The sequence below is a fragment of the Panthera pardus genome, unplaced genomic scaffold, assembly GCF_024362965.1.
Source record: "Panthera pardus isolate Hobbes unplaced genomic scaffold, ASM2436296v1 HiC_scaffold_21, whole genome shotgun sequence".
Taxonomy (NCBI): domain Eukaryota; kingdom Metazoa; phylum Chordata; class Mammalia; order Carnivora; family Felidae; genus Panthera; species Panthera pardus.
Window position 1 is genome coordinate 39,479,607 of NW_026526777.1, and position 26,282 is coordinate 39,505,888.

The following is a 26,282-nucleotide window of genomic DNA, read 5'->3' on the forward strand; positions in this document are numbered from 1 at the left end:
CTTCTTTTACAGTGAGTCCAACTTTGTGGTCATTTAAGTCATCAAAAGGACATCATGAAAATTCATAAATATTCTCACCCTTACGTTAAGATATAGCAATAGATCGCGTTTTCCAATGTGATTTTACTAATAAAAATGCACATCCATGCTAAATAAGCAGACTTGTGAAATGAATATGTGTGCGTTTATTTCAATGTTAAATTGACCATTTGTATTGGAAAGGTGCTGATGGGGGTGTTCTCCCTCCCATTTCAGATATGACAGAAATATTTTTAAATTCAGTAATAAAGGGGGCGTGTTGAGCATTTGCATGTACTTTCGAGTCTTTCTCCTCTAAGGGCATTAGAACCAGAATAATTTTAATTCAGAAATGGAATTTTTCTTCCAAATTTCACACAGCCTGAAAATTGAACCTTATATCTTAAGTAGAGACCACTTTCATCTTCTTTTGTAATATGAATCTCAATGCCCAAAATTTAATCAATTGGTTGTCAGAGGCTGTGTTCTTATAATCTACTGTTTCTTCTGAAGATAAACAGTATCATTTTAGGCATTTGTGAAAGAGAATCATATTACTGGTGCTTAAGCAGTTTTTGCTTTTTTTTTTTTTTTAATCTTAATCCATCTTAAACCAGTGGAGCAGAAATATTTAAAAATGTTTCATTTCAAGCAGAGTGCATAATAAATTGCAATAATTGTAATGTGCCATAAATCCCAGAGCCTATGCATTTTGCATTTGATTCAGGATTGAGGTCAGGAAATTTGGAGAAATTTAAAGAAAATGATTCATCAGTCCTTTTGTTCTGTTGGCCAGGGTCCCGGGATTCTTGAGCTGTGCCCAGCTGACGAGCTTTTGAAGATGGCACAATAACTGTCCAGTGATGCCTGACCATGACAGCACAGCCCTCTTAAGCCGGCAAACCAAGAGGAGAAGAGTTGACATTGGAGTGAAAAGGACGGTAGGGACAGCATCTGCATTTTTTGCTAAGGCAAGAGCAACGTTTTTTAGTGCCATGAATCCCCAAGGTTCTGAGCAGGATGTTGAGTATTCAGTGGTGCAGCATGCAGATGGGGAAAAGTCAAATGTACTCCGCAAGCTGCTGAAGAGGGCGAACTCGTATGAAGATGCCATGATGCCTTTTCCAGGAGCAACCATAATTTCCCAGCTGTTGAAAAATAACATGAACAAAAATGGTGGCACGGAGCCCAGTTTCCAAGCCAGCGGCCTCTCTAGCACAGGCTCCGAAGTACATCAGGAGGATATATGCAGCAACTCTTCAAGAGACAGCCCCCCAGAGTGTCTTTCCCCTTTTGGCAGGCCTACTATGAGCCAGTTTGATATGGATCGCTTATGTGATGAGCACCTGAGAGCGAAGCGCGCCCGGGTTGAGAATATAATTCGGGGTATGAGCCATTCCCCCAGTGTGGCATTAAGGGGCAATGAAAATGAAAGAGAGATGGCCCCGCAGTCTGTGAGTCCCCGAGAAAGTTACAGAGAAAACAAACGCAAGCAGAAACTGCCCCAGCAGCAGCAACAGAGTTTCCAGCAGCTGGTTTCAGCCCGAAAAGAACAGAAGCGAGAGGAGCGCCGACAGCTGAAGCAGCAGCTGGAGGACATGCAGAAGCAGCTGCGCCAGCTGCAGGAGAAGTTCTACCAAATCTATGACAGCACCGATTCCGAAAATGATGAAGATGGCAACCTGTCTGAAGACAGCATGCGCTCGGAGATGCTGGACGCCCGGGCCCAGGACTCCGTGGGGCGGTCAGACAACGAGATGTGCGAGCTAGACCCAGGACAGTTCATTGACCGGGCCCGGGCCCTGATCCGGGAGCAGGAGCTGGCTGAAAACAAGCCGAAACGAGAAGGCAACAACAAAGAAAGAGATCACGGGCCGAACCCCTTGCAACCCGAAGGCAAGCACTTGGCCGAGACCTTGAAGCAGGAACTGAACACCGCCATGTCGCAAGTGGTGGACACGGTGGTCAAAGTGTTTTCAGCCAAACCCTCCCGCCAGGTTCCTCAGGTCTTCCCGCCTCTCCAGATCCCCCAGGCCAGATTCGCGGTCAACGGGGAGAACCACAATTTCCACACCGCCAACCAGCGCCTGCAGTGCTTTGGCGACGTCATCATTCCGAACCCCCTGGACACCTTCGGCAACGTGCAGATGCCCAGTTCCACAGACCAGACGGAAGCACTGCCCCTGGTTGTCCGCAAAAACTCATCCGACCAGTCCGCCTCCGGCCCCCCGGCCGGCGGCCACCACCAGCCCCTGCACCAGTCGCCTCTCTCTGCCACCGCAGGCTTCACCACGTCTACCTTCCGCCACCCCTTCCCCCTTCCCTTGATGGCCTACCCATTTCAGAGTCCGTTAGGTGCTCCCTCCGGCTCCTTCTCGGGAAAAGACAGAGCCTCTCCTGAATCCTTAGACTTAACTAGGGAGACGACGAGTCTGAGGACGAAGATGTCATCCCACCATCTAAGCCACCATCCGTGTTCACCAGCACACCCACCCAGCACCGCAGAAGGGCTCTCCCTGTCGCTCATCAAGTCCGAGTGTGGCGATCTTCAAGACATGTCCGAAATCTCACCTTATTCGGGAAGTGCAATATCCTTTTATTCTCCCCTGGAGGAAAACAAAACAGAACAAAACAAGGCTTCCCCCAAGGTCAGGTTTCCACAATATATAGAATAATGTAGATTAGTATCTTCTTAAGAACGCGATCTTCTCTATTATCCAGAGTAATAGGCTTTTATCAACACACTTCTGATTGCACAAAAGCGTCCCAGGAAACCCACATCTTTGCAACTTTCGCAAGTTGTTAATTGCCTCGAAGAGCTGGTATTTAATATGTCCCTTTTCAACTGTGCTCTTTCTGCTGTTCCAGTATTATCCCCCCCACACACACTTTTTTTTCTTTAGGAGTAGATTCAGAGGTGGACAAAAAAAAAAAAAATCTCATTGTAACGTTGAATTCTATCAGGTTTTTAAAAAAGGTTTTACGTTCTATAATGGCGTCGAGGGAAAAGTCAATTTTGAGATCCCTAAGATTCCGTAGGAAGAATTGTCCCTCTTTAAACCGTCTGCAAGGCCCCTGGTCCCTGCAAAGAAGACCCGATTAAATTTTATGAAGAGCACTTTCCTGGTGGGAGGCTTCAGTGGGAGAAAAATGGACATGGGTGGGGAGTTAGATTCTTTCTTTAATCTGTAAGTGAGACATGGGGGGTGGGGGGGGGGTCGTTGTTCTTTTTGTTTGTTTGTTTGTTTGTTTGTTTGTTCTTTAAGGAAATGTACAGGTACTGATTTATTCAGACAGCTTTGGTCTCTCTCGTTCACCCAAGGTCTGTTCTTTGGATCTTGGTGCAGCTGCCTCTATGCATGATTAACCTCTGTTCAGCCATACACAGAAATCTTTTGTCCTAACATACACAAAGCAAATTATTTTGGAAAGCGAGAGAGCACAATTAAATATAAAACTCAGCTGTATTCAGCTTTAAAAATGGCTCTTTTTATGACTCTTCTATATTTTGAACCTGACTTTTAGGTAGAGATGCCAGTTATAGTTTTTATTAGACCCCTCCTGAACTCCAGCTATTTTTAACTGACTTTTTTTCTTTCTCTCTGTAAATCAGTCCTTTCAGTAAATTTTTAAAAATCTTGTGGTTGTTGGTGTTTTGGGGTACGGGTAGTAGAATGGTAGCATTTGGGGGCACGTAGAGGCGTGTTTCTTTTATAATAAACTGCCAGATGGATATAAAATTTAGCAATTAAGTTGGCTGTTGCTAAACTGAGGATTTTGAGCAATTGTCCTGATGACTAGAGATTGACATTTTAGTATCTAAGCCCACTCCAGAGGCTGCCACATAAGTGCAAAGCCCCAGCTATGGTGGAAATACATTTTCCTATGTAGTGAAGGCCGTCCTTCAAACCAGCTCTCAGAAGAGTTGTGGAGATTTTTGATAAGGTGAATGAGAGCCACAAATAATGAGACCCACTTAGGGCAGTGAAACACAGTCTCTTTCCATAGTGAGGAAGAAGAGAATAATGTCATGAGAGGAAGGAACATAAAGATGTTGAGGACTTAGACATATAAATAGAAACTGAGTCTTGATTTGGTTGCTGATTTAACTTCTACCTTTCAAAGACCTAAACTTTAATCTACCAGCCATGAACCAAAGCTGCACCAGGCACCATGCTTTGCTCGTGATTAACAGGCAATAAACATTGGTCAAAATGATTGTAATGTAGTGTTGGTGATGAGAAAGGCGAAGGAAGAAGATGCAGTGTCTTGAATGGTTTTTCACCCTTGGCAGGAAGAGCATCTTCTGAGGCTCATACAAGGTTGATGATGTCCAGGGCTAGACCCTGTTGCTCTCAGACGTCTCCAGTTTGAAGGCAGTAGTCGTGATGGTGGGTTGTTTCTCTCTCTCTCTCTCTGTCTCTCTCTGTCTCCTACACACACACACACACACACACACACACACACACACGCAGAGGAAGGGACATACCTGTTTCGAGGATCATATGAAACCAGATTTCAAAGTGCCCTAAGTGCAGACTAAAAACTCTTTAACCAGTTTATGGGTTTTGTGTATGTGTGTGTGTGTTTATTAGACTTTTCATTGTCACCAGATAATTATGCCTGTGCTTTTTTTTTATAAGTAAGTTGGGTCTTCTAGGAAAGAAATCTTTTAGATTGCTTTAAGTGTTGGCTACCTTCATTGTCTCACGCTCTCTCTAAATCCCCTGAGGAATTTAGAGGATTTGAATTGAAAGAAGTTCCTTTTATTTCCATACATATCAAAGGATTTAACGAGAATATAGTTGCTTCTTCAGCTGAATAACTTCCCTCTCCTCCCAATGTAAGAGTCTGTGGAAGAGTGATGGTTTGGAAACACCTGTGTTCATATGAAATGTTGCTTACACCTGGAACTGTTTCTTTCATGAAGCGAAATAATTTTGGCCTCTTGTTGGAGTTAATGATTACATTTTCCACCTTCTGGCCATTGACCCTCTTCCTGTATCTTTCCCCTTGATTATGGCATACTTTTAACCACTTATCTCATTGATATATTATTATTTCTCAGGAAGAAGATGGGCTGGCTTCTCTTTCTATAATCCGCATGATTCTGAAGCCAGTGAGGATCTGAGTGTTTGTTGGGAGACTGGACCCACTTTTCTCCTCTCTCCATCCTGGAATGGCAATGGGTCCTTCCCTTGATTTATCTGATGGCGTCGTAGGCAAAATTCTCAAGCTTTTAGTCTAAAGAAGTCTCTGGGAATCATAGCGAGTGGTGTCTACTTCAGTTTCAGGTGGTACAGTTACTCCTAGGAAAAAATTCAATAACATGAGTAGAAATGGGATGAAATGATACCTCTACGATTGCCATTATTATATTTTTATTTGTAGCCATAGCTTTCCAAGTAGAAATGAATGATTTAGTGCCTAAGGAATGATTCTTTCACACCCCAAAGGGCATCATCTGTGTCTTTGAACAAAGTAGCCAAGATAAGAACTATGAAGAATACCAGCTTATCAGATAAATCCATTCTAGGTTCAGCACATTAAGCATATATAATCTATATAAAAGCACTATCTCGTTATCCTTTGTAATAGGAAGGCAATAGTGAATGTGTGCACAGTAAACTCAATGTCCGTGCACCTGCTCCAGGAGCTCACTCACGTCTTGGATATAAAAAAATGTGTTCAGTATCTTTGCAAATGAATCTATTTAATCAAATATTAAGTTTTATTCAAATTCCAAAAGAAACAGCCAGCCAGTTGTTTTTCTTCATGATGTTCCTCGTCATTCACCCTCTTTGCATCTCAAGAAAAATAGCCTTGTTCAGGCCTCGGACATTTGCATACACCCAATTAAAGGACAAGAGGAGTATTAGAAGCCCTTAAGATGTGCAGGTGAAGAAACTGAGTCTGTTCTCTGTGACAGCCAGTGTTTCCTACTTGACTTTTAGGGAGAATGTTTAAAATACGTAAAGTTTAGAAAGGGAAATTGGTAATTTGAAACTAAAATCCAACTGGGAAACATGGATTAAAAATGAATTTCTAAAATGTGAAATAATCCATAGACCTTTTTAGAAGTCTTGTGGGGCCATAGTAATTCTATTAGCTGTATTAGCTATGGGGAAAACATTTATTTTCAGACTGAGAGACTCTAGGTTCCTACCCCCACCCAAATTATTAAGTCAAAAACATTTTTTTTAATTTCCGCAAATGACACACCTTCATGTGCTGATCCCCTTAATGGAGAAACAATTTGTTCTATCCCTTTCATTAAATGAGACAGGTTAGATCTTTTCTCGCCATTCAAGGGAAAAATCTCTTAGAAACAACAAATCAGAGCATACAGAGAAAGCTAAAATTCTTTGGGTTTCAAAGCATTTTGGAAAATGTAAGTAAGGAGCCCCAATCCAATTTGGTTGGAACACTGCAGCCTGTAAAATCTCTAACCACAATTCAGGGTTCCATGGGGGCGGGGGGGGGGGCGGGGGGAAGAATTCGCTTCCTCCAGCCTTCACAACATATTCTTGCTCTTGCCTTTTTTTCGCTGCCTCTGTTCCTCCCCTGCCACTGCTGTTTAGGTAAGGTTATCCTGTGCTTGGTAAACAGACAACACTCAGATTCTCAGGTTGTTTGAACACCGCTTCAGGTTCAGCCACAGTACTCTCCTTCTCTGATCTTTTATATTCCTGAGCAGATGTCTTTCATTAATTTATGGATTTATCATCTTTTCTTCCCCCCCTTTTCCTTTTTCTCTTTCTTTCTTCTTCTTCTTTTTTTTTTTTTTTTTTTTACACCTGGCAGCTGTCTCAAGTTTCAGCAGTTATTGTCTATTTTGCATTACACATAGAATTGAATGTCATCTGTCTTCACAAAGCTATGGCTAAGAGAATTGAGGCAAAGCCACATGAGCTGCCGGGACAGATCTGGTTTGCGTTCCATCCCCCTCCCCCCACCCCCCTTACCTCCTTAATATTTATTTGTGCTCATTTTCTTTCCTGGCCTTGAATGGAGCTTAGCTCGTGTTCAGTACAGCTGTATGTTTACTGAATCTATTCCATCATGAGTCATTGTGCGTGTGTAAGTATCCTGGAAACAGCTAGTGCTTTCTTGGAAGAACAGTTGCTTTTCAGCACAAGCACTTAAAAGGGAAATTAACCAATTGGTCAGTTCAGATTTATTTTGAGGAGGAAAAAAAGGATTATCTAACTGTTGGCTTTTAAATGTTTCATTAGCTATTTTTAATAGTTTATTAGAAACATATATTTTATGGGAATTTTATCTTAATTACACGATGAGCAAGAGATACAGATTTATTCTGTGTTCCATTTCAACTGATCAATTCTAAGTATCACCGACAGGAAGCATTTCAAAGCAAAACGGGCTTGAGAAACCCAAATTAGAATAATTTTTTCATGAAGTAAAAAGCCCCTAAGTCCTGATCAAAATAAGATGGAGAGTTTGTGTTGTTTTGTTTTTTTAAATAAAAAGAACGAATACCTCTGAGGATCATTTAAGTGTATTGGAAGTGTCAGCGAGTTTTTGGTACCTCTCTCACTGAGGACCACGGCAAAACAGTCTGTTTTGTAGGACACCAAATTTTTAAAACTCTGTTACTTTTCCCGGCGAATAATTGCAGTGTGCAAGGTGGTTTGTTAATCTCACCGCCTTTAGAAAAGATTAGAACCCAGATCTGAGGCTGTTTGCTGAAGTTTGGGCTTGCCTAAAACTCTTATCATGAGGCAATAGGAGACAGCTTGCAACTATTATTTCACTTATCCATTTGGACAGATGGTCCTGAAGTGCGCTGGGTTCCTTTAGCCGTGTCTATCTGTCTAATGGAGGTGACTGGAGGGCCTTTCAGCTCTTTCCTTGGCACAAGAAGTATGTCAGTCATAAATTATCGTCTTTGTGATCATTAAGGATCTGAAACAAAAACACAAGTTCGGTTAAGCTGCTTTGGCGTACAGATATAAAATCAAAATTTCTTCCTTCAGTGTTTATTCCTGGCGAGGGGAGGGGGAAGCACAATATCTCACTTTTCTCTTTGCAAACCAAGGTGATCTTTTAAAAATTGTGTGATGTTAAAGGGGATGCTAATTGATCAAACCCTCTGCAGAATAGTTGGTTAAACGCCCTGTTATAAGTAGTCAAGAGCTTATCGGTATTAATTTGATCATGTTTCTCTACTCACCTCCTGGTTTCTCTGTCTTCCTAAGATTGGTCACGCTGTTCTTGATGGAGGTCATTTAGAAACCTTGACTTTTCCTAAATATGTGTCTTTATTTGACCTTTTTTTCACAAGGTGTGGCATTTTTGTTGGATAGTAAAACGTGTGTGTGTGCGTGCGCACGCGCGCACACACACACACACACACACACACACAAGTGCATGTTTTCTTTTCTTTTCTTATTTTTCCCAGACTCTCTTTTAAGAGAAAATCCTTAGAGAAGCTTCTAGGAAGGACCCTTAATTGACCTTGTGGGGGACCACATTGATTTTCTCCACGTGCATCTTCATTTCTGATAAATTATAAAGCCATTAATTTGCCGAGGAAATGGCAGGGCCAGGCTGCGGCACAGATGTGACCAGAGCCATCCCAGCTCCGAGTCTGCTGAGGAGTGCCAAGAATCTGGGGGAGAATCAGGAAGCCTGGATTGTTATGGTTAGCCTCACATTCTCTTGGGAACTGTTTTAGTTGCTGCTGTTTACAGATCTAAAAGGTAATGATGTTTCCAGATAAATAGGCCTTCTTATTTTGGGTAAGTGGCCATTTATTGATCTGCTAACCCGCATTTATTGATTTGTTAGCCCCAACCACTGTGCCACTCTCAAAGGAGTTAACTATAAATCCAGGAGAGGCAAATCGTATTTGGTTTTGGATCGTTGCTTGAACAAAAGCGACACCCCCTCCCTGCTCTCTCTGTGCCAAAACTACCCCTCCCAAGTTTTAGCTATTATTTAAAAGGAAACAATTAAAAGGGTATAATAGTAAGATAGGAAGAAAGTGAGTCAAAATGCCCCATTAGATTAGCACTAAAAGGTAAAACGTGAAGCTTGCCTAATAGTGTTCAAAATAATGCATTTTATATTTTCACGCACATTAGGGTAATAATTTGCCGTCAACTGCAGAGTGTGGGGAGAAGAGCAAACAGAACTGCGATTGCGAAGAAGGAAAAAACTTGTCACGATAAGAGTTGTGGGATGCACGTTGGGTACATTTGTCTCCTTAGCAACAAGTGAACATATACGTAGCGTAAGGACCTCCAACAGGGCAATGTTTTGCCATCCTCACCACGGAGTAGCCAAGATTCTGCAACTACGTTGTGCATCCTCACCATTACCTTTGGCATTTGCTAACACACAATGGTCATTTTGAGCAAGTGCAGCAAAGTAGTGAGGGATTTCGTGGCCAGTGCCTTGTACCTTTCAGAATTCCCACAGCTTTGTGATGGGCCTCCAGATTCTTTTTTTTTTTTTTTGGGGGGGGGGGATGGGGGTGGTAGGTGCTTGTGTTTAAAGAAATGTTTTCCTTAACCAAATGCATCCTACATGCAGGAAGGATTGTCACCCAATCACTTGAAAAAAGCAAAGCTCATGTTCTTTTATACCCGTTATCCCAGCTCAAATATGCTGAAGACGTACTTCTCCGATGTAAAGGTAAGGACGTTTTTCATTAGTAATTTTTCCATTTCTGTGCATGTGGTAGTGACTTGAACTCTTGGAAGTTAATGGAGATGAGTGTGAAAACAATTCACGAATACACGTGTGTTATAATTGATTTAATGCTCTTGCAATTTCGTCTAAAGCTGAACTGGGGCAAAGACGCCCTCACGACCAAACGACTGGTATGAAGTCACATGGGTCTCCAGTGTGATCCGTGAAACTTAGCCTCTTGTCTTTATATGTCTTAGTAACTCCTCGGAAGAAATCGCAGCTAGTCCTGGATGGGTGTGCTTTAGAGAATGTTTTTTTTTTTTCTCCTCCCCTGAGCAACAGTAAACTGTTTCTGTTTTCGTTTCTGTTGGTTTCCCCATATTTGTGCTTATGAAAGCAAACTCTAGCACGTCTTTTCCCCCCTGTCGGAAGGAGCGTGCATTGAAATTCTCTATGCAGTAGCTGCTTAAAAACAAAAGTGATGATTGTCTCTTATTTACAACTTAATTTGTTGTTGATGTGGAGTACACTGAGCATAAGGAGAATGAATAAAGTGACAGATTCAGGACACATTATTCAAATGAGGATATGAAAGCTGTCGGCCTACAGCTGCAGCCTCCCTCATTCTACAGAATATGGGGACCTCCTGGTTCTGTGTGCGTGTGTGCGCGCGCGCGTCTGTGTCTGTGTGTGGGTTTTAAGTAATTGTTTGCAACAACTTGATGTTGTGTTAATCATCTGCAACTTTTTAAAACATAGATTGGGTTTTGATGATGATAATGACACGCATCGTATCATTATCTGAGGGACTTGATAAACATTACATTAGCTGAGATTAGTTTATTGGGGTTGGGCGCTTTCCCCGCCCTCTGCTGCCCACCCCCCATATGTACAAGTTCTTCTTTCTGCCGCTGAGAACTCAGGAGCTGCCAGAACACGCTTGTTGTTCCTCCGCTCCCTCCGCGTAGTGTGTTCTGTGCCCGATGCCCAGTTTGCTGCGTCGGCCCCCTTTGCAGGCCAACTCATTTTAGTTTCCTTCGCTGATGTTTTATTTGGCCTCCTAAGAAAAGTTCTGTTTTCCCTCCTGTTAGCTTTTGAATTGTGTATCAACTTCAGCCTTTTATCTTTCTCCTCCCCTGGCTGAGCTCCTTAAGTGGAAGGCATGTTTTCTCCCCACTCGGGGCCAGCAGACTGGGCTGGATGGGAAGGCACAGAAAGGCAGTCACTTGAATGGCTGGTTGAGGATCATTAAAGCGCAGAAAAGGCTGAGCGACACAGCAGGCCAGGGAAAGGGTCTGGACTTTGTGAGGGACCATCTGAAACAGAGACCATGGAGGGAATTTGTCAACTGGTTGAAGACCAGACAGCTTCCGGAGCCTAGTGGAACCCGGCAGACTTCTGTCACGGGGTCCTCTCAACACTAGTTCGAGGACAGGGGGACATGGAGGAGAGGGAGAAAGTGTGACTGCACACGTGTGTGTGTGTGTATGTGTGTGTGTGCGTGTAGGTGCCCATGTTACCTCCTCCACTCCTCTTGGTGCAATGATCTGCAGTGTTGAGATATAATAATGGCAATACCTTACGCTATTTAGATAGCGCTTAGTATCACAAGGAGGCCAGAGAGCTTTACAAACTGTACACATAGGGATCCCTTGCCTACCATTGAATTGCAGCCACCTGGAGGGTGGAGCGCAGCCATTCTGAGCCAGCAACACTATCCAATAGTAGATGTAAATATTAGAAACTTCCTCACGCGCAAGCATGTGTGTATGGGGGGGGGGGGGGAGAAGGGCAAGGATGGGGGAGATTATTAATCTGTAGTAGTTAATCTGTAATCTTTATAAATACTCTGCAGTGTAAACTGACATGAAATTGTTCCCATTCCTTTAGAATACAACTAGTAATTCAGCTTTGCAAATAATCACTATGTAAACAACAATTAAATACTGGGGTGAATATTTTATTTAAAAAAGCACTAATATTCACATTATAGATTCTATCCATACTCCATCCATACTGGGAGAGAAGGCTGTTAAAGTATACTTGAGTCTAGTTAATTCCCAATTATCCACTCTAATGGAGGGGAAACAGTAGGGCATATAATGCATAGCAGAAAATCACCAAAGGTCACTTCTCTTTTATTTTTGGAATGAATTATACATTTTTAACTTTGCTAATTGTGTTTTTTCTTTGGCTAGTAATAAATGAATTTGTATTCCCCGGGCTTATGCTGATGATATTGGAAAGGCATGCATAGAAAGTGAAGGATACTCTAGGCATGGTGTTCCAGAAACTTTGTAGAAAACAATGGCAGAGCATTCTTGGATTTTTTAATATTAAGGAAAATCCAGAATTTGATTTGATGTCATATTATATTATTATGTTATGTTAGGTGTATGTGTATCTATATATACACACATACCTATTTCTAGATATAGACACATAAAGGTGGATTCTTATTTGCAAGACTGAAATAACCAGATGTTTCCTCTATACATGACAAAGTTTAGATGCAAGAAAACCACTACAGAATTAAGACACCCCCTAGAAATTAGAGGAAGCACCTTAGGAGTTATCGGAAGTGACACTCGGCATCACCCATCTTGAGAAAGACACGCTCATGTGTCTGTGGACCAAGCAGTACTTGTCACAATCACACAAGCCTACACTTGATTGTGGCTGCATTCATCTACTTAGATGAAAAGTCCTAATCCTAGCAAAATGTACCTTTCCAAACCATAAAAGTCATTGCATTTCAAATGGGGATCAGGAGTTACTTCCGCAAGTGAAAAAACAAAAACACAGAAGAAACAACACCAGTAGAAAATATTTTGTGTCATGAGTGAAGCTCAGCCTAGGTGCCATCAAAGACACAGTTGGAAGATCGTGCTAGACCAAGTGAATCCTCTGATCAGCTCCAGAAGGTGAGCCCAGCCAGAGTGATCCACCCTCCCTTGCATTTTGCCTTAGGAAGGGATACAGTGCTTCACTCTCCACTAGCGACTTCGTTTGGGCAGGCTAGGTGAATGCTCTTAAATTGCTTTGCAAAGAGAGAGGTGGAGGAAAACCTCCTACAGTTCAGACGCTGACTTGGTGAGAGTCTTACAGGGCTGATACAGAGGAAGGATGAAGCCAAGGCTGACTTGGTCTCATTCCTCGAGTCAGAATCGAAACAGAGTTCCACGTTCTCACGGACTCCAACTTCGTTCCCTCACCATGACATTTAGCCGGACGAAAAGCCCAGCCTTTGGGAAGAGCAAAGGGGCAAATGGGAGAGACGTGCCAGAGAGCAATGGGCCCCACCATCTTCCTGTGCGCTCCCGAGTGCTGATTTTAATGTATCAACTAATAACTCTTAGACCACTAAGGACAACAGATTCGGTGCCATTTTAGCTTTGAAGAACAGACGCTCACAGCTTTTCACGCCGGCAGTGTTAAATGATGTATCTCATTCCCTCCACCCCTTGAGTCAACTGCTGCCTAGCCAGATTAAGGTGTCAGATTGATTTGTTTTATACATCTTTTGACCATGCTCATTGAATATTTAGGAAGTTTCTTCAGCCCATATTGAGGCTGAGATGTCCCGTGGGAAGCATTAATCAAAGTCACAGAGACTCACACACTGTGGAAACACAGCCTCTTTATTGTAGCGATTAGTTTTTGCAGTAACACATTAACACACGACAGAGGTCTCCTTTATAGAACAATTGATCCTTTTCTTGTAAGCCACTACGGAACGGGGGGGAAATTAACTCTTTAAAGTTTAACACTTTTTCTCCCCCAACGTGAGTATCTGGAAAAGAGGGGGCCTGCCTTCGCTTTTCGCCAGCGACTAAAACAGAGCGAATTTCAGTTCACTTCTAGTGGAGGGAAGCCCTGTTCTTCAAGCTGTTGTGATGGTCATTTCACTTGTCTTATGTCGGGGGAGTCTGTTGTTTTTGCCCATTCTTTCTCTCTGGTATTTCCATTCTCTAACAATAAGCTTTAAATCTCCCTTTATGTCCCATTCCTAAATAATGGCAAGTGCACTTACTTTTTTGTCCTCCCCCATTAGGTCATTCATGACCATTCTAGAAAAAAAACACCCTTCTATTTTTTTCCTCTACAGTACTCTTGTCCATAGGAGACAATGTCTTGTAACAATGCAGAAGCCTAATCTCCATGTCAAAGCAATTTTCATTCCCCAGTGCACAGCCTGCTATCATTTTGTAATGTTTTGTTTCTTATTCTAAAAGAATTAAAAAGGAACAGTAAGCCGTCACGGGGGCCTGTAGTCCTTATCTCAGTGTCTGGAAATTTGGACAGTGTATTTTACTGCTGAGATAAAATGGAAAGAACTCCAAGTTCAGCAAATCGTAATGGGTTTAAGTTCTATTGAAATCGGCAACCAGAAGATCAGATAAGGGGGGTCCTTCAGTTGTCTTTTTAATCGGGTTCCCCGCAAGGCTGAATAGAGACAGAGCAGACACACAGAGTGAAAATATAATTCTTGGATAGGTTAAGTACATGTTTGAACTCTTGCAAGCAGAAGCGATTTGCTGATGACTTAATCATTTTCTGGTCAATTATCTGTAAGGGCCCTTGCAACTCCATGGCAATTATGATGCAAGTTGGCCTTTTGGGAGAAACACCAGTCTCCCTGCTTCTGTTTCCTTGTTACGTCCATTCTCTGCCATAAATTTTCATTCATTTATTATCTTTGCTAGTATAGGAACAACTTTCTGTGTAGTAATTACAGCCCCAATACACACTTTCGCTGTCATCCTGTTGGAGTCTGGATGTTCTCATGGCCAGTGTTTGATAAGTGGTCTTTGTTGATTTTTGATGAATGTACATCTTTTTCTGGGGGCCCCGGGAAGGGAATGCCTGTAATGACAAAAGGCAGGGGGTTGTCTGTCAGCCCGCCTGATATAAAGCTATGGATTTATTGGTTTTGACTTGGCAAGTTGAGACGCATCTGTCCTTTACGTGAACAGAGGTTCGTCAATAAGAATGGTATCATTTGCAGTGAATCCAGGAAGACATCTTCATTTAAAAGGTCATCAGGGAACCTTGGTAAACAAAGTTTTAAAGCCTAATCATGTTATGGTAACTTGGCATTTAAAAAAAAAATGCAATATAGTTTCTGCCTATGCCATCTGCGTACTGTGTCTTAACCACACCTTCCAAACGGCATAGACGCCAATGGAAAGGGGCGTGGGTCTTATCCGATGCTGGCCATGGGAAGTGTGCAAGCAGGCATGGCGGTCTGACCAGACAGGACCGGACGTGAGTGCCGTGTGCAAACATAAAGTGGAATCAGAGCTGGATGGCCATGGGGATCACCCATTTGCCAAAAAATAAGCAAATGCCAGCTTCCTCCCCTTTTGCAAGAAAGCTGTTTTCCAGCATTGTACGGGGCTGTCATGTGATGACACAAATTCTCATTAAAAAAAGAAATCATGCTGGTGGTGAAGTCACGTGGCTCACCATCTCTGGTACAGGTTTCCCCCACTATCCAAAAGTAGAGCGTTCCTATAGAAACTTTTCATAAGCCGAAATGGCATAAAGCAAAGAAGCAATTACCATTAATTTATATGGGGGAAATGTTGAGCATTCCCAGACCCAAAAAATAACCTCTCTTAGACTTTTCTGATACCCTAGGACACATCTCGATAACAGATGCACAAAATAAATCAAATAAAGCACAGATGCTCACAGACACAGTTCAAAGCTATGGCGGCTTGATGCTGAGATGCTGAGCCTCGTTCCTGGGGAAGGAGCTTGGTGGAGCCACTCTTGCTGCTGGGGGTGCGTGCTGCCTCCCTAATGGCTCGCTGCAAAACCAATGCTGAATGCTATTTTCCCTTCTCGCTTTCTTTCTGAGAAGCAAAAATCCTCTTTGGATTTCTTTCTGTTAATGAAACCAGGCACTAATGTAGGCCTTTTCGTAAAAGCAAAATGGCGGAACATGAACTTTTGAAAAGCAGGGGAGGCTGTACTGGAAAGTAACAACTCTTCCCAGGGTTTTGTGGTTTGAATGAATTTCCATAAGAAGTACACACATACGGTTTGTTCCACTGAAAGCTGAAGAACAATGTTTAAAACAAGATCTTCAGCTTACAGAAAATCAGGTTTAGAATGCGAGTTTTCCATTTGAAATGTGGAGGATTGGGGAGTGGTTTCCATTGTTGACGGGTTTTATGATATCTTATGAACGTATTACTGCTTTCACCCCTCTTGCCACCATTTTGGTGAAATCAAAAACACACCCATCCAAGCAGGAAGGAGAGGAGGTCTTTAAAAATACTTCAGACTGCTTAAAGAATAAATGAAGAAAATGGTGATGTTCTTACCCTTTTCAACATTTAAATTTGACAGTTCAACAGATGCATTACCTCTCAGCTCATCAAGTGGTTTAGCAATTTCCGTGAGTTTTACTACATTCAGATGGAGAAGTACGCGCGTCAAGCCATCAACGATGGAGTCACCAGTACTGAAGAGCTGTCTATAACCAGAGACTGTGAGCTGTACAGGGCTCTGAACATGCACTACAATAAAGCAAATGACTTTGAGGTAGGAACTCATCTTTATCGTTTGGTCATTTCCCTTTTCTTTCTTTAAGAAATGTATTTTCTTTAGCAGTGTCCCCAAATCGGCGTCAGCCTCATTATCTCCTAAGAGCATGCCCCACTGGGGTAAGAGGTAAAGCAGCAGTGAGGAGCCCCCTGTGTGGTTCCCATCCGGGTCCTGGGGAGCTGACCCACCTCTGCTTCCTTTCCCATTCCCCAGCTCGGCTGCTTGCATGAAGACCCATTGGCCACAGAAAGAGGGAACTGGAGAATTCAAAGAAAACTGCAGCAAGGAACCCACCCACACAGTGATTCCCTTTCCAGAGAAGAGGTCCCCACTCTGATAGGCGTTTTTTGCTATTTAGGTTTTGGCATGTCGCTTGGGCTGACATACGCTGTGTGCTAGGATAGCTGCAAAAGTTGTTTTCTAAAAAAAATCGGGAAAGGTTGATGGGGGAGTGATTCTGTGGTTTCTACTTTAATCAGCATGTATTGCCTTTATGGAAGAAATGGAACGAGAATTTACTAAGTCCGTATTATGAGAGCCATCAACATCTTTCGTTTTTGTTTTTGTTTCGTTTTTGTTCTTTTCGGGAGAGAACCTAGTGTGTTTATTTCGCGTGTGCGTAGCTTCGCAACCAAGCTGCCCGTCGCTCATGCCCTCTTGACACACACACGCACGCACACGCACGCAAGCACACACATCTACGACATGCATATTCTAGATACACGCAAAGCAGTATAGACGAGTCCCAGAAAGCAATAGCTATGCAACAGTGAAAGATGTGTGGCTATGAGTAAGGCGTTTCTTTACTGGCTAATGTGGTGCCTCAGCAAACATTTTTCATTGCAACATGATGACTCTCCATGAGACAACACTAGCGAATCTCCCAGTCCTCACAAAGGCATTTTGCTGAGCCCTGCTGGCTCAGGCAACAATAGTTAGAGGTGGGAATGTGGCAAGGGTTCTGCAGGCTGAACCCCCGATGGTGAGTGTAGACAGGCCGTGGCCTGATAAAGTCGGTCCCTTTCTTGTTGTTATCTTGAGGACAAGAATCTTTTTTTTCTCCCACATCTGCTCCTGCCGGAACCTTATGTTAATAGTCTTGCTTTCCTCACATAGATAGGCACCCAGAAACACCCAGAAGTTTGCAGCTTCAGGGGAAGAGAAGGGCATCTTGGTCTAGACTTGCCAACAGAAGGATCCGCCCCTTCCTGCCCCCCTGTCTGCCCATTCCCTTGGGGGGCCCTTCCCACACAGGTTTTAGCAACGCAGATCATTGATGGTGGCTTACCAGGCACCGAAGGTGGAAGCTTAGCCGTGGGGAGGTCACAGTTTTCCCTTGGAAGTTTGAACCATTATACTGGAAGCCACCAATTTACCTTTGTCGTCCTAGACTACAATGTTCTTCTTGCCAAATGTGTTATGAGCAAGGTTTTTCTCGGGCTGAACACATGAAAAGTGGGGATCCTCCTTGTTTTGCGTCACCATTTTAAAGTCTCTGTATTTAAAGTGTGTTGAAAGAGAGCTCTGGTTGACTAACCTGATGGGACACCCTAGCAGAATTTCTTTTAAAGCTGAAGAGGAGGACTGTGGCTAAATAGTTTAAAGAAACCTTATTCAGAGTTCCGTTTCTTTTTCTGCCCCTTTCTGGTAAGTCTGTTGCTCTAAACTTGACCCAAGGAGAATTCGGCTATGCACTAGTGAACTCTTTACGGATGATTACGGCAAATATTTGTTTGGCAGTGTGCGTCAGGCTTCATAAAAGAATTGCCCAAGGTTCGTGCGCTGAGTGCTGCATTTTTGCTGTGTAATATCCTCGAGAGGACAAATCCTTACAGGGCACATTAGGATTTTTAGGGTTTTTTGAACCTTACCTGGTTGGAATTTAATCCCCTGCTCACAGCACAAGGGCCAGAATGACACAAACAGGGGCGGCTGGCATCAGGAGGTACCCAACAAGCTGCCCCATTTAGCATCATCTAAATCCTCCTTTAATATGATTAACATCTGATATTTCTCTCTTTGTGAATCAGATCCACTTCCAGCCCGGCCACCTCTCCTTTATCTGCAGTGTCTATTTTAAGACTGCTTCAGTGCAAGGAGTATGGGGCCCGGGGAGCAGTTCTGTCACTTCTCATGTGACTCCAGACAAGTTCTTGGTCTATTCTGGGTCTTTTCCTTCTTCAGTAAAAACTAGGATCTTTCCGGAAATGTGGTAAGAAGAAACGTAGGAGCATGGATTCTGCCCTGCCCCCTCCCCTCACACGTATGCCCATAGGCCTACCCACCACCACATACGATCACTAAATAGCTTTTAATTTAGCTTCCCAGCTTGGCGCGCTTACTAACTAGAGCTTCAGATAAGACAACCCCTTCTTTTCTGTGCACGGAGGTCAGGGCTTAAGCGAGATGCTTAAAAAGCCACTGGTCTTATCAGTGCAGCTTTACCACTGTGGGCCGTGGCCACGAGCCACAAGCAGACCCAGCACCCCATGCTGAATATCTCAACCCATACTGTGTGCACTGCTTGACTTTTGTATTTAAGTTTCTCCTCTTAAGATCAACCAGAGTGAATTTGTACTCTAAGAGGAGCAAATGAAGAAGATGGCCAAGTAGAGAACTGGATGCCTTGTTTCTTTTCTAATTTTCTTTCTTTCTTTCTTTCTTTCTTTCTTTCTTTCTTTCTTTTTTTTTTTTTTTTTTTTTTTTTTGTAGAGAGACAGAGAGAGAGAGAGAGAGGGAGGGAGCATGAGCGGGGAGGGGCAGAGAGAGGGAGAAAGAGAGAGAATCCCAAGCAGGCTCCATCCTGATGTGGGGCTCGAACTCAGGAACCGCAAGACCATGACCTGAGCTGAAATCAAGAGTCAGATGCTCAATCACCGAGCTACCCAGGCACCCCCATTTTCTAATTTTTAAACGGAGATGAAGCATGATAGAGGGACTTTGAAGTTTTGTCTACATTTAAAGGAATATTTTAACCCAACCGAGTATTAGCCGGTCAAGTACTAAAACAGCTTATTGATTGCATTTTTAGATCTCTCAATCAGAGGTTTGTTAACAATAACAAAATAGCTAATGTTTATTGATGACGCCCTGAGCATCCTTCCAAATGTCTTACCAATATTAACTGATTTAACGTGAGCAGGAATAATGATAGAGATATTAATAGGAGAAAAAGTTTAGTGTGCCTAACGCTCTATACTGTTTATAAAGTAATTCTAAACTAGTGGGAACCGGTAGAGGCAGGGAGAGAGCGGGGTGAGAGAGAAGGAGGCTGATGCCTTCCCTCCTTCGCTGGGACTTTCTCCTTCCTTCTTTCTCTTCTGCTGCTTGTCTTTTTTCAGCTCTCTGCTCCGGCTGTGTCATAAGCTGGCTGGTGCCACCCCTGTGACTGCTAGGCACCCTCCCCCTCCCGCCCCTGCTGCTCCTGGCTCTCAAGGCCAGAGTGGTTGCTGACCCCTGGCCTACAGGAAAATGAAGCAGATGGGGAAGGTTTATCACTCGCAAGGAGGGAGGAGTGGCTTGAATCTCTCTCCTCCTCTAGACCCTGCGTTTCCTGGCCTTTATGAGTCAGGGCCTTCTAAGTGACAGGAGAGCTTGCTCTGCCTTTTGTATCAGTTTACACAATGGCCAAGATTCTTGGCACAGCGCTCAGGCTCAGTGTGGTGAGAGCTTGAGAAGACCCAGGGGAAGCGGGAGAAGGCACTGCAGGGGGAGGGGCACCAACGCCGCGGTCGGTCGGCTTGCACCGAAGGAAGGAAAGAAAGTTGGCCACCTCACACGGGGCGGGGCACCTCGCTGCTGAAGGTGAGTTTGCGAAGGTGTGCAGGAGAGGGGGGTTTAATTACAGGCTGCTTGTTTCACTCCTACTTCTCACGTTTAATGAGATTGGCAACAATAAATTTGTCTTTCCAGGTGTTATGGGATGTATTTTCATGCTCCATTCACACTTTGCTTTGAAGAGGTTCCAACATTTTTTTTTTTTTATGGGGAGGGATAGGAGGGTTGGGATTCCTTCCCAGTTTTTAAATCGTGCTGATACTTCTGACTTGAGGGGCATACGAGTTGGATTTTATCACTCTTTTGTTGCCCTCCCCACCGTGGCAGGAAGGAAGGTAGTGATGGCTGTCAGTCTCCAAGGCTGCACTGAGAGCTGTCTGTCCTTCTCCAGTACCAGAGGGGTAGCTCTTCCCCCTCAGCGGGCAGCCAGCATCCTTCACGGGCCTCCTGGTGGTAGCCACTGGTCTGTGGGCAGGGTGCACGTGCCTGCGACACTGACTGGCCTCCATTGCCTTCACTGAAGACCCAGGTTTGGGGATGGAAGGCCTAGAAATAAACAGAACAGGGAGCCTGATTCGCTGATTAGCGGGCTTGTATGTACCGTATCCCAAGACGCTAATGTCCCATCCCAAGACACTGATGTCTATGTCGATGCTCCATCATAGACCCTGTGCTTCGACTTCTTTCTGGGTGTCCCATGACAGGCAAGAAGGGTGCTTCCGCAGACCCAACTTGTGGGTTGCCTCGCCTTCCGCTTTGAAAGAGAAAATTAAGAAGCCGCACCCCTCGCCTCCACCCCTACCCCCAGGCACACACACTCGGAAATACACGTGCTGAATACACCGTCCCCACCCTGCCTGCCCGGTGCCCAACCCTCCCGCTGCCCGCACCGCGCACATTGAGGAAGATTTAATGTGTTTGGAAATCTCTCGTTCACGTCGTCATCTCTTTAAAGAAAAATGAGGACAGGTGGATTTAGGAAGCGCTTCCCTCCGCTCCAAATAGATACTTAAATATGAGTGATCGCTTGGAAAACTGGCACATGAGTGAAAACCTTTTACTGCCGTTGCAGTCTTTTGGCCCCAGAGCCGCCGAGCCGTTTGAATGATCACATGACACACGCCCTTGGTGGGTGGCGAGGAGGGAAAGAGACTCTTAGCACTTCTTCCCCTGCCAGTCCCGCCACTGACAAGCCAAATTGATCTGTTAAGAGACTAAATGAATGTTCTCTAAATATACGTACACACACGGCTGTCTGGGAGCATATTCCTGTGCGAAGTGATGGCCTGAAGGGTGAAGGAGAGAGTGGTAAAGACGCCCGGCTTCAAGGTGGGCTTGAAGGGTTGGGGGGTAGGGCAGAGGCGGAATTGTGTGCGGACCAGAGCTTCAGTTTTGCACCGTGTGTCCTTTCGGGATTCAAGGTGTTGATCAGTATAATGAAGCGGGCCCATTGATTTATCATCTGTTTGGTAATGTCATTGCATTTTTAGCTCCCTGTGTCTTTTTTGTCATTGGGTTACATTCAAGCCCAGTAAGATCAGCTTTAAAACCTCCTTACTCAACAGCTTTATTAGTTATAGCATTCCATGACCTTTCTCAACATTCTTAAAGAAAAAGATACAGTGTAACGTCGCTTTACTTTGCTTATTGTCCTTTGTTGGGGTGAACAAAGCATTTTCTACAGTGGCGATAGCACATAATTATACAGCTTTCAATGGCAGTGTCTTGGCACATATCAAAGTTCAGAGGAGCCTTTAGAAAAAAAAAATGTTTTGTGGCAGCCTAGGGAGGGTCTCATCTTTCCTTCAGAAAATAGTTCAAGGCTCTTCTGTCAAGCTTCCCTACTTAGAACTTTTTCTCCTCCTGCTTCATAAAGTTTAAAGCGGATTCAGTGGAGTTCTATGATCTATTTCCTTTGAAAGATTGTTCCTCAGCACAGAGAGGCCTTTTGACTTCAAGAGTTCACAGATTCATGTCTTTAGGTATCATATGTCTGACCTTACCAGTTACTCCATTTAATGTCGGAGAAAAAGCCTCAACCCTTTGTGTTTGTCTGTTTTGCCTCTGTGAAATGATTTGGTGAAAAGACCATCCTTTTTAACACACCACTGAGAGGCCGTTTCTGCTGCAACATACCCTGTGGCTTTTCTCTCTTTAAAAAAAAAAAAAATTGTCCTTGTGTTTTGTGTATGGATGAGTTCACAGTGAGAATAGAATTATACAAGGGCAGACGCACACACAAAAAAAAATCTTTTGCTTTCCTCCCTCCCCGCCACCCCCCCCCCCCATGATCTATTGGCTCTCTTGGTGGCTGTACCCCAACAGGAGAAGCCATTTAGCAAACACAGAGGTGGCAGGCGCGTTACGGAGATGGCAGTGCGTTTTCCCTTGCTTCGACCTACCCCTAAGGCCTTCATAATTAATTGTCCTTCAGAGATGAGGGAAGTTCAGAGACAGTGTGTGGAGGGATGGCTATTGTCTGACATTCACTCCTCCTTGCCTCTGCTCTTTTTCTTCGTCCCACAAAGGGTTATCAATAGGAGAAAAGAAGCAAGTTCTCTGCAGAGAGCAAGCGGCCGGTCGTGGTCGGATCTTTCGGTGGGATGTTAGCATTGTGTTGGGCCCATCCTGAATGAAACGTCTGAAGAAGTTCTAACAGCCTTTTGGAAATGAGCCTGTTTATTTCGTCGAGATTAAACAGACTCATTGAGCAGCCCAAAGCGCGTTCGAAAGTTGGTGATCCCTTTTCACACGGCAGAGAGTGTTTTAAATCAAATTTCCTCATCTTCCTCCCACTGCCCGGATTTTATTTCACTGTAATTGTTTGGTTCTCTTTGCAGCCGTAGGGCAGAAAATGTAGTGCTCGTTCGCTCATCCCTCTTAAGTCTCTCCGTGTAAATTTGCCAGCATCAGGTATTTTCGCAAACATTCTTTTCGGGGAAGCGTAGGACTTTGGTTCTTGAAAGTAGATAATTCTGGTTCAAAACTATTGTATCACCTTCAGTGACTGCCTTAAGCCAGTCTTGGGTGCTCTTTGGTAACGTGCCATAAAACAAGCACAGTCTGTGTGCCCCCGCGCCCCCACCCCCGCCAATGCCTGCTTTTGGCTGAGACACAAAATAAAGATGCAACATGGAAACAGCCATCTGAGAAGTAAAGGCAAAGGAGGGCCATTAATGATTATTATACCTCTGTTCCTGCTAAATAGGGTGAAGCCAAGAAAAACAAATATAATTGTTCTTCCAAAGAGAGGTTGAATTGGCACATTAGAAAGCTTTCAGATCACCTCACGGTAGTGTTCACAGTGATGTCGAGGCTGAAGGGAACCATCTCGAAAGGAAATCTCTGTGTCTCGCAGAGCGGTTTGTCCTGGAGGAAGGGACCCGTAAGGAATCTGCCCCCGTGGCTCCTTGAACAACTTTCAGCACGGACCTTTGGGTATTTAAAGAGAACCTGTGTATGGAAGTTGACACAACTAATATAGTCATACCAAAAAGGGGGTCATAAAAAATTAAAGTTATTCTTATGAATCTTTCATCAGAGGCAGTGAAAAGGGACACGAGTGTCGTCTAAGTCCTTTGTGCTGCGAGCTCTTCTTCCGGGCTCTGGGCTATTGTTCAAGCAGCTCCTCAAACAGACTTTCACTTTCAAACTGACAAAAGTCACTTAAAAGCTAGACAGCTGTACTAACACACCCACCTTAGCGAGCGGGAGCCACAGGCAGGTGCCGGGCCCTCTGAAGAGACCTCATTTCAAATGGGCGGGGGCCGCTTCCTCCTGCCTGCGAGGTGCTCTCGCGCTCACACCGAGGGGGACCCTCCGCTGCGGGTTTGTGTCCCCCACCTCAGGCTCCCCCGCGTTTCTCTTGCCTTTTCTTGACAGCATAAAAACATGGCCGTCCGTGATAATACCGTACCTCAGGTGGTATGGCCAGGGTCAGGTTCTCGAAAGTGAGAGCACAGAACTTGGCACAAGACAGAGGGAGTTGGCCTCAGAACTCTCTCCTTCCGTTCCCCCCCCCCTCCTTCTGCTTCCCTTTATTCAGCCCTTTTCCACCAGTCTAACACTCTCTTCAGCTTTTCAGCTGTCTGCTGCCCCGTCAGGAGTAACTTGGGTTGCACGGGAAACACCCACCAATGGTGGGGCCGAGCCCGACCTCAGGATTTGAGAGACAGCTAGAGACGGAGAGGTGGGTAACTGCTTGCGTCCCCGGCCTCAGGGCAGCAGCCGCCGTGGGCCATGGCGCGTCCTCCCTGTGTGTGTATTACAGGCCCCCCCCCTCCCCTGTCACCTTGTGTACAGTCTGGTCTGTGACACTGATGGTGATTATGTCCTTATTTTGCTCTGGGGGCCCCGGCACATGTGCAGAGCCCCAGCACATCTTCTTTGTCGTGCTGGCAAGCGTCCCACACCACAAATGCTTCATTAGCCCTGCTGCTGGCCTCCTTGCCAGACGCGAGTGCCCAAATCCAGGCTTCTTTCTGCTCCGTTCTTTTGTGTAGCTGATGATCATGTATTCATCTTCCCGGTTCTTCCCCATTTTCCTCGACTTCTGAACTCCAGATGTCCCAGCTTTCTTGCCCAAATCATTCTGCAGGCTACAACGAGAAACGGGGTGACTCTACCCCTTAACCCGTCCCCGCCCCTTGCCACCTTCCTACTTTTCCGTTCCCCAAGTGAACAGTGACTTGGAATGGCTCCCCAACATGAGGACTCACATTTTCAAACTTGGAATTTGAATAGATGCCTAGGGACAGTCCCCACTTTGTGACGGTAGGTAGATAGGGTTGGGGTTAGGAGTTATTAGATATTGCTTATTGGACGAATGCCTTTCTCCTCCATCCCCACCCCTTTCCTCCCCTTGGTTCCTTCATTTGCCACATTTTATCAATTTTCAGAAAGCAGTCTAAAACGTGAGTACAGAAAAGGTTCTTCATGCTTCGCTGTGCATGTTACAGTTGTCTGAAGGTTCCCTTTCTCTGAATGGAATCTTCATCCCCTTTCTACCCCCTACCGAAGTCCCCTGCCTCCTTCCGTGGCCCTAACCTCCCCAGCCCCCAACAATGACCTATTATTAGATATTTAAAGTGATTAACACTTGGCTCTTTGGGAAAGGAGCTAAAGCTTTTCTCTTAAGTTTTATTCTGTATGTTTCACAGAACCATGGCATTTGTTCAGGTGTGCGGGTTTTTCTATTAACTGCGGGAAATTTCAGAGTTCAATACCTTGGGCTGTGATAGGTGCTACATAATCGGGACGTTTAATTTCCCCTTAAGTTTGAATTCATTGGTCTGTGTTAGCATGCAATGAGTAGCTTCCCCAGGGGAGAGTTTCACCAGTTTTTATCCCCCCAACCACTGCAACAGAAGATGTTTTAATGTCTCTATCTTTGAGCAAAACATAGATTTTTTTGTTTGTTTTCAGGATTAAGTTCATATTTTTATGGGTATCACAGACACTAGGACAAAGACATTGGTGAGGAATAAAGAAAACTCCCTCCAAGGAATGAGTTGTCATATTGTACCAGGTCCGAAATCTTTCCAGTCACGGAGCCCCGTTCGGAATTTTAGGAATAACCTGTCTGGCAAAGGGAAGGGAAGAGAGGTGGTCGCATCAGGAGGCCACCCAGCCCCAGGCGGGAAGCCTGTGAGGAGGGGCTGGTACCTGTCATTGATGGAATCGTTTTCAAAAGACTCAGGATGTCCCTAGAACATTCCCAACCTTCCATTATTACCTCATTATGGTTTTATCACCCATAGGTTTATTTAAGCCTTTTTCAAACCTAACTGCATTCTCAGAGTATACCACTCCTCAGGATGATAATTCTCTAAATTTATTACCTGCTGTGAAAATTGTATCTTCTTTTTATGGCTCTGAAAGTCATTTTCCTGGAACTCCAAAGGGATAGCCCTTGTTACAATATCCTGGGATTTGTGAACAGAACTGTAGCCATATTCTCCATTTCCTTTCTGATTTTATAGACTTTGATCATTCCTCCCTCTTAATCTTCATCTGTCCAGATTAAGGGGCTCTAATCCTTTTTAAAAGTCTAATCTCATACAGTCCGTGGGCCACCCCTGATCATTTTAGCTGCCCTTCTGTAATGCGCTTCTGGCATGACTGTGTCTTCGTGAGGGACAGTGCAGTTACTGGCCAAGGGGACAGAATTCCAGCTGTGGGCCACCACACCACGCTTTGGTGATGATAACTCTCTCACACACACCCAATGCGATTTGCTTTGATTGTCCCAAAAGTTTATCCTCGGAAGTTGG

The 26,282-nt window shown here is 44.3% G+C and overlaps 1 protein-coding gene across 7 annotated transcripts in view; it reads left to right on the forward strand.

Moving 5' to 3' along the window:
- The window catches only part of PROX1 (prospero homeobox 1), a 52,137-nt gene that overhangs the window by 7,298 nt on the left and 18,557 nt on the right, over nt 1-26,282 (forward strand). For all 7 annotated transcript variants that reach the window (XM_019428421.2, XM_019428472.2, XM_019428427.2 and 4 more), the window contains 3 exons: nt 815-2,606; nt 9,571-9,678; nt 16,036-16,230. In XM_019428421.2, coding sequence (XP_019283966.1) covers nt 882-2,606; nt 9,571-9,678; nt 16,036-16,230 — 2,028 coding nt within the window. In that variant the 5' untranslated portion in view covers nt 815-881. The remainder of the gene's footprint in view (nt 1-814; nt 2,607-9,570; nt 9,679-16,035; nt 16,231-26,282) is intronic.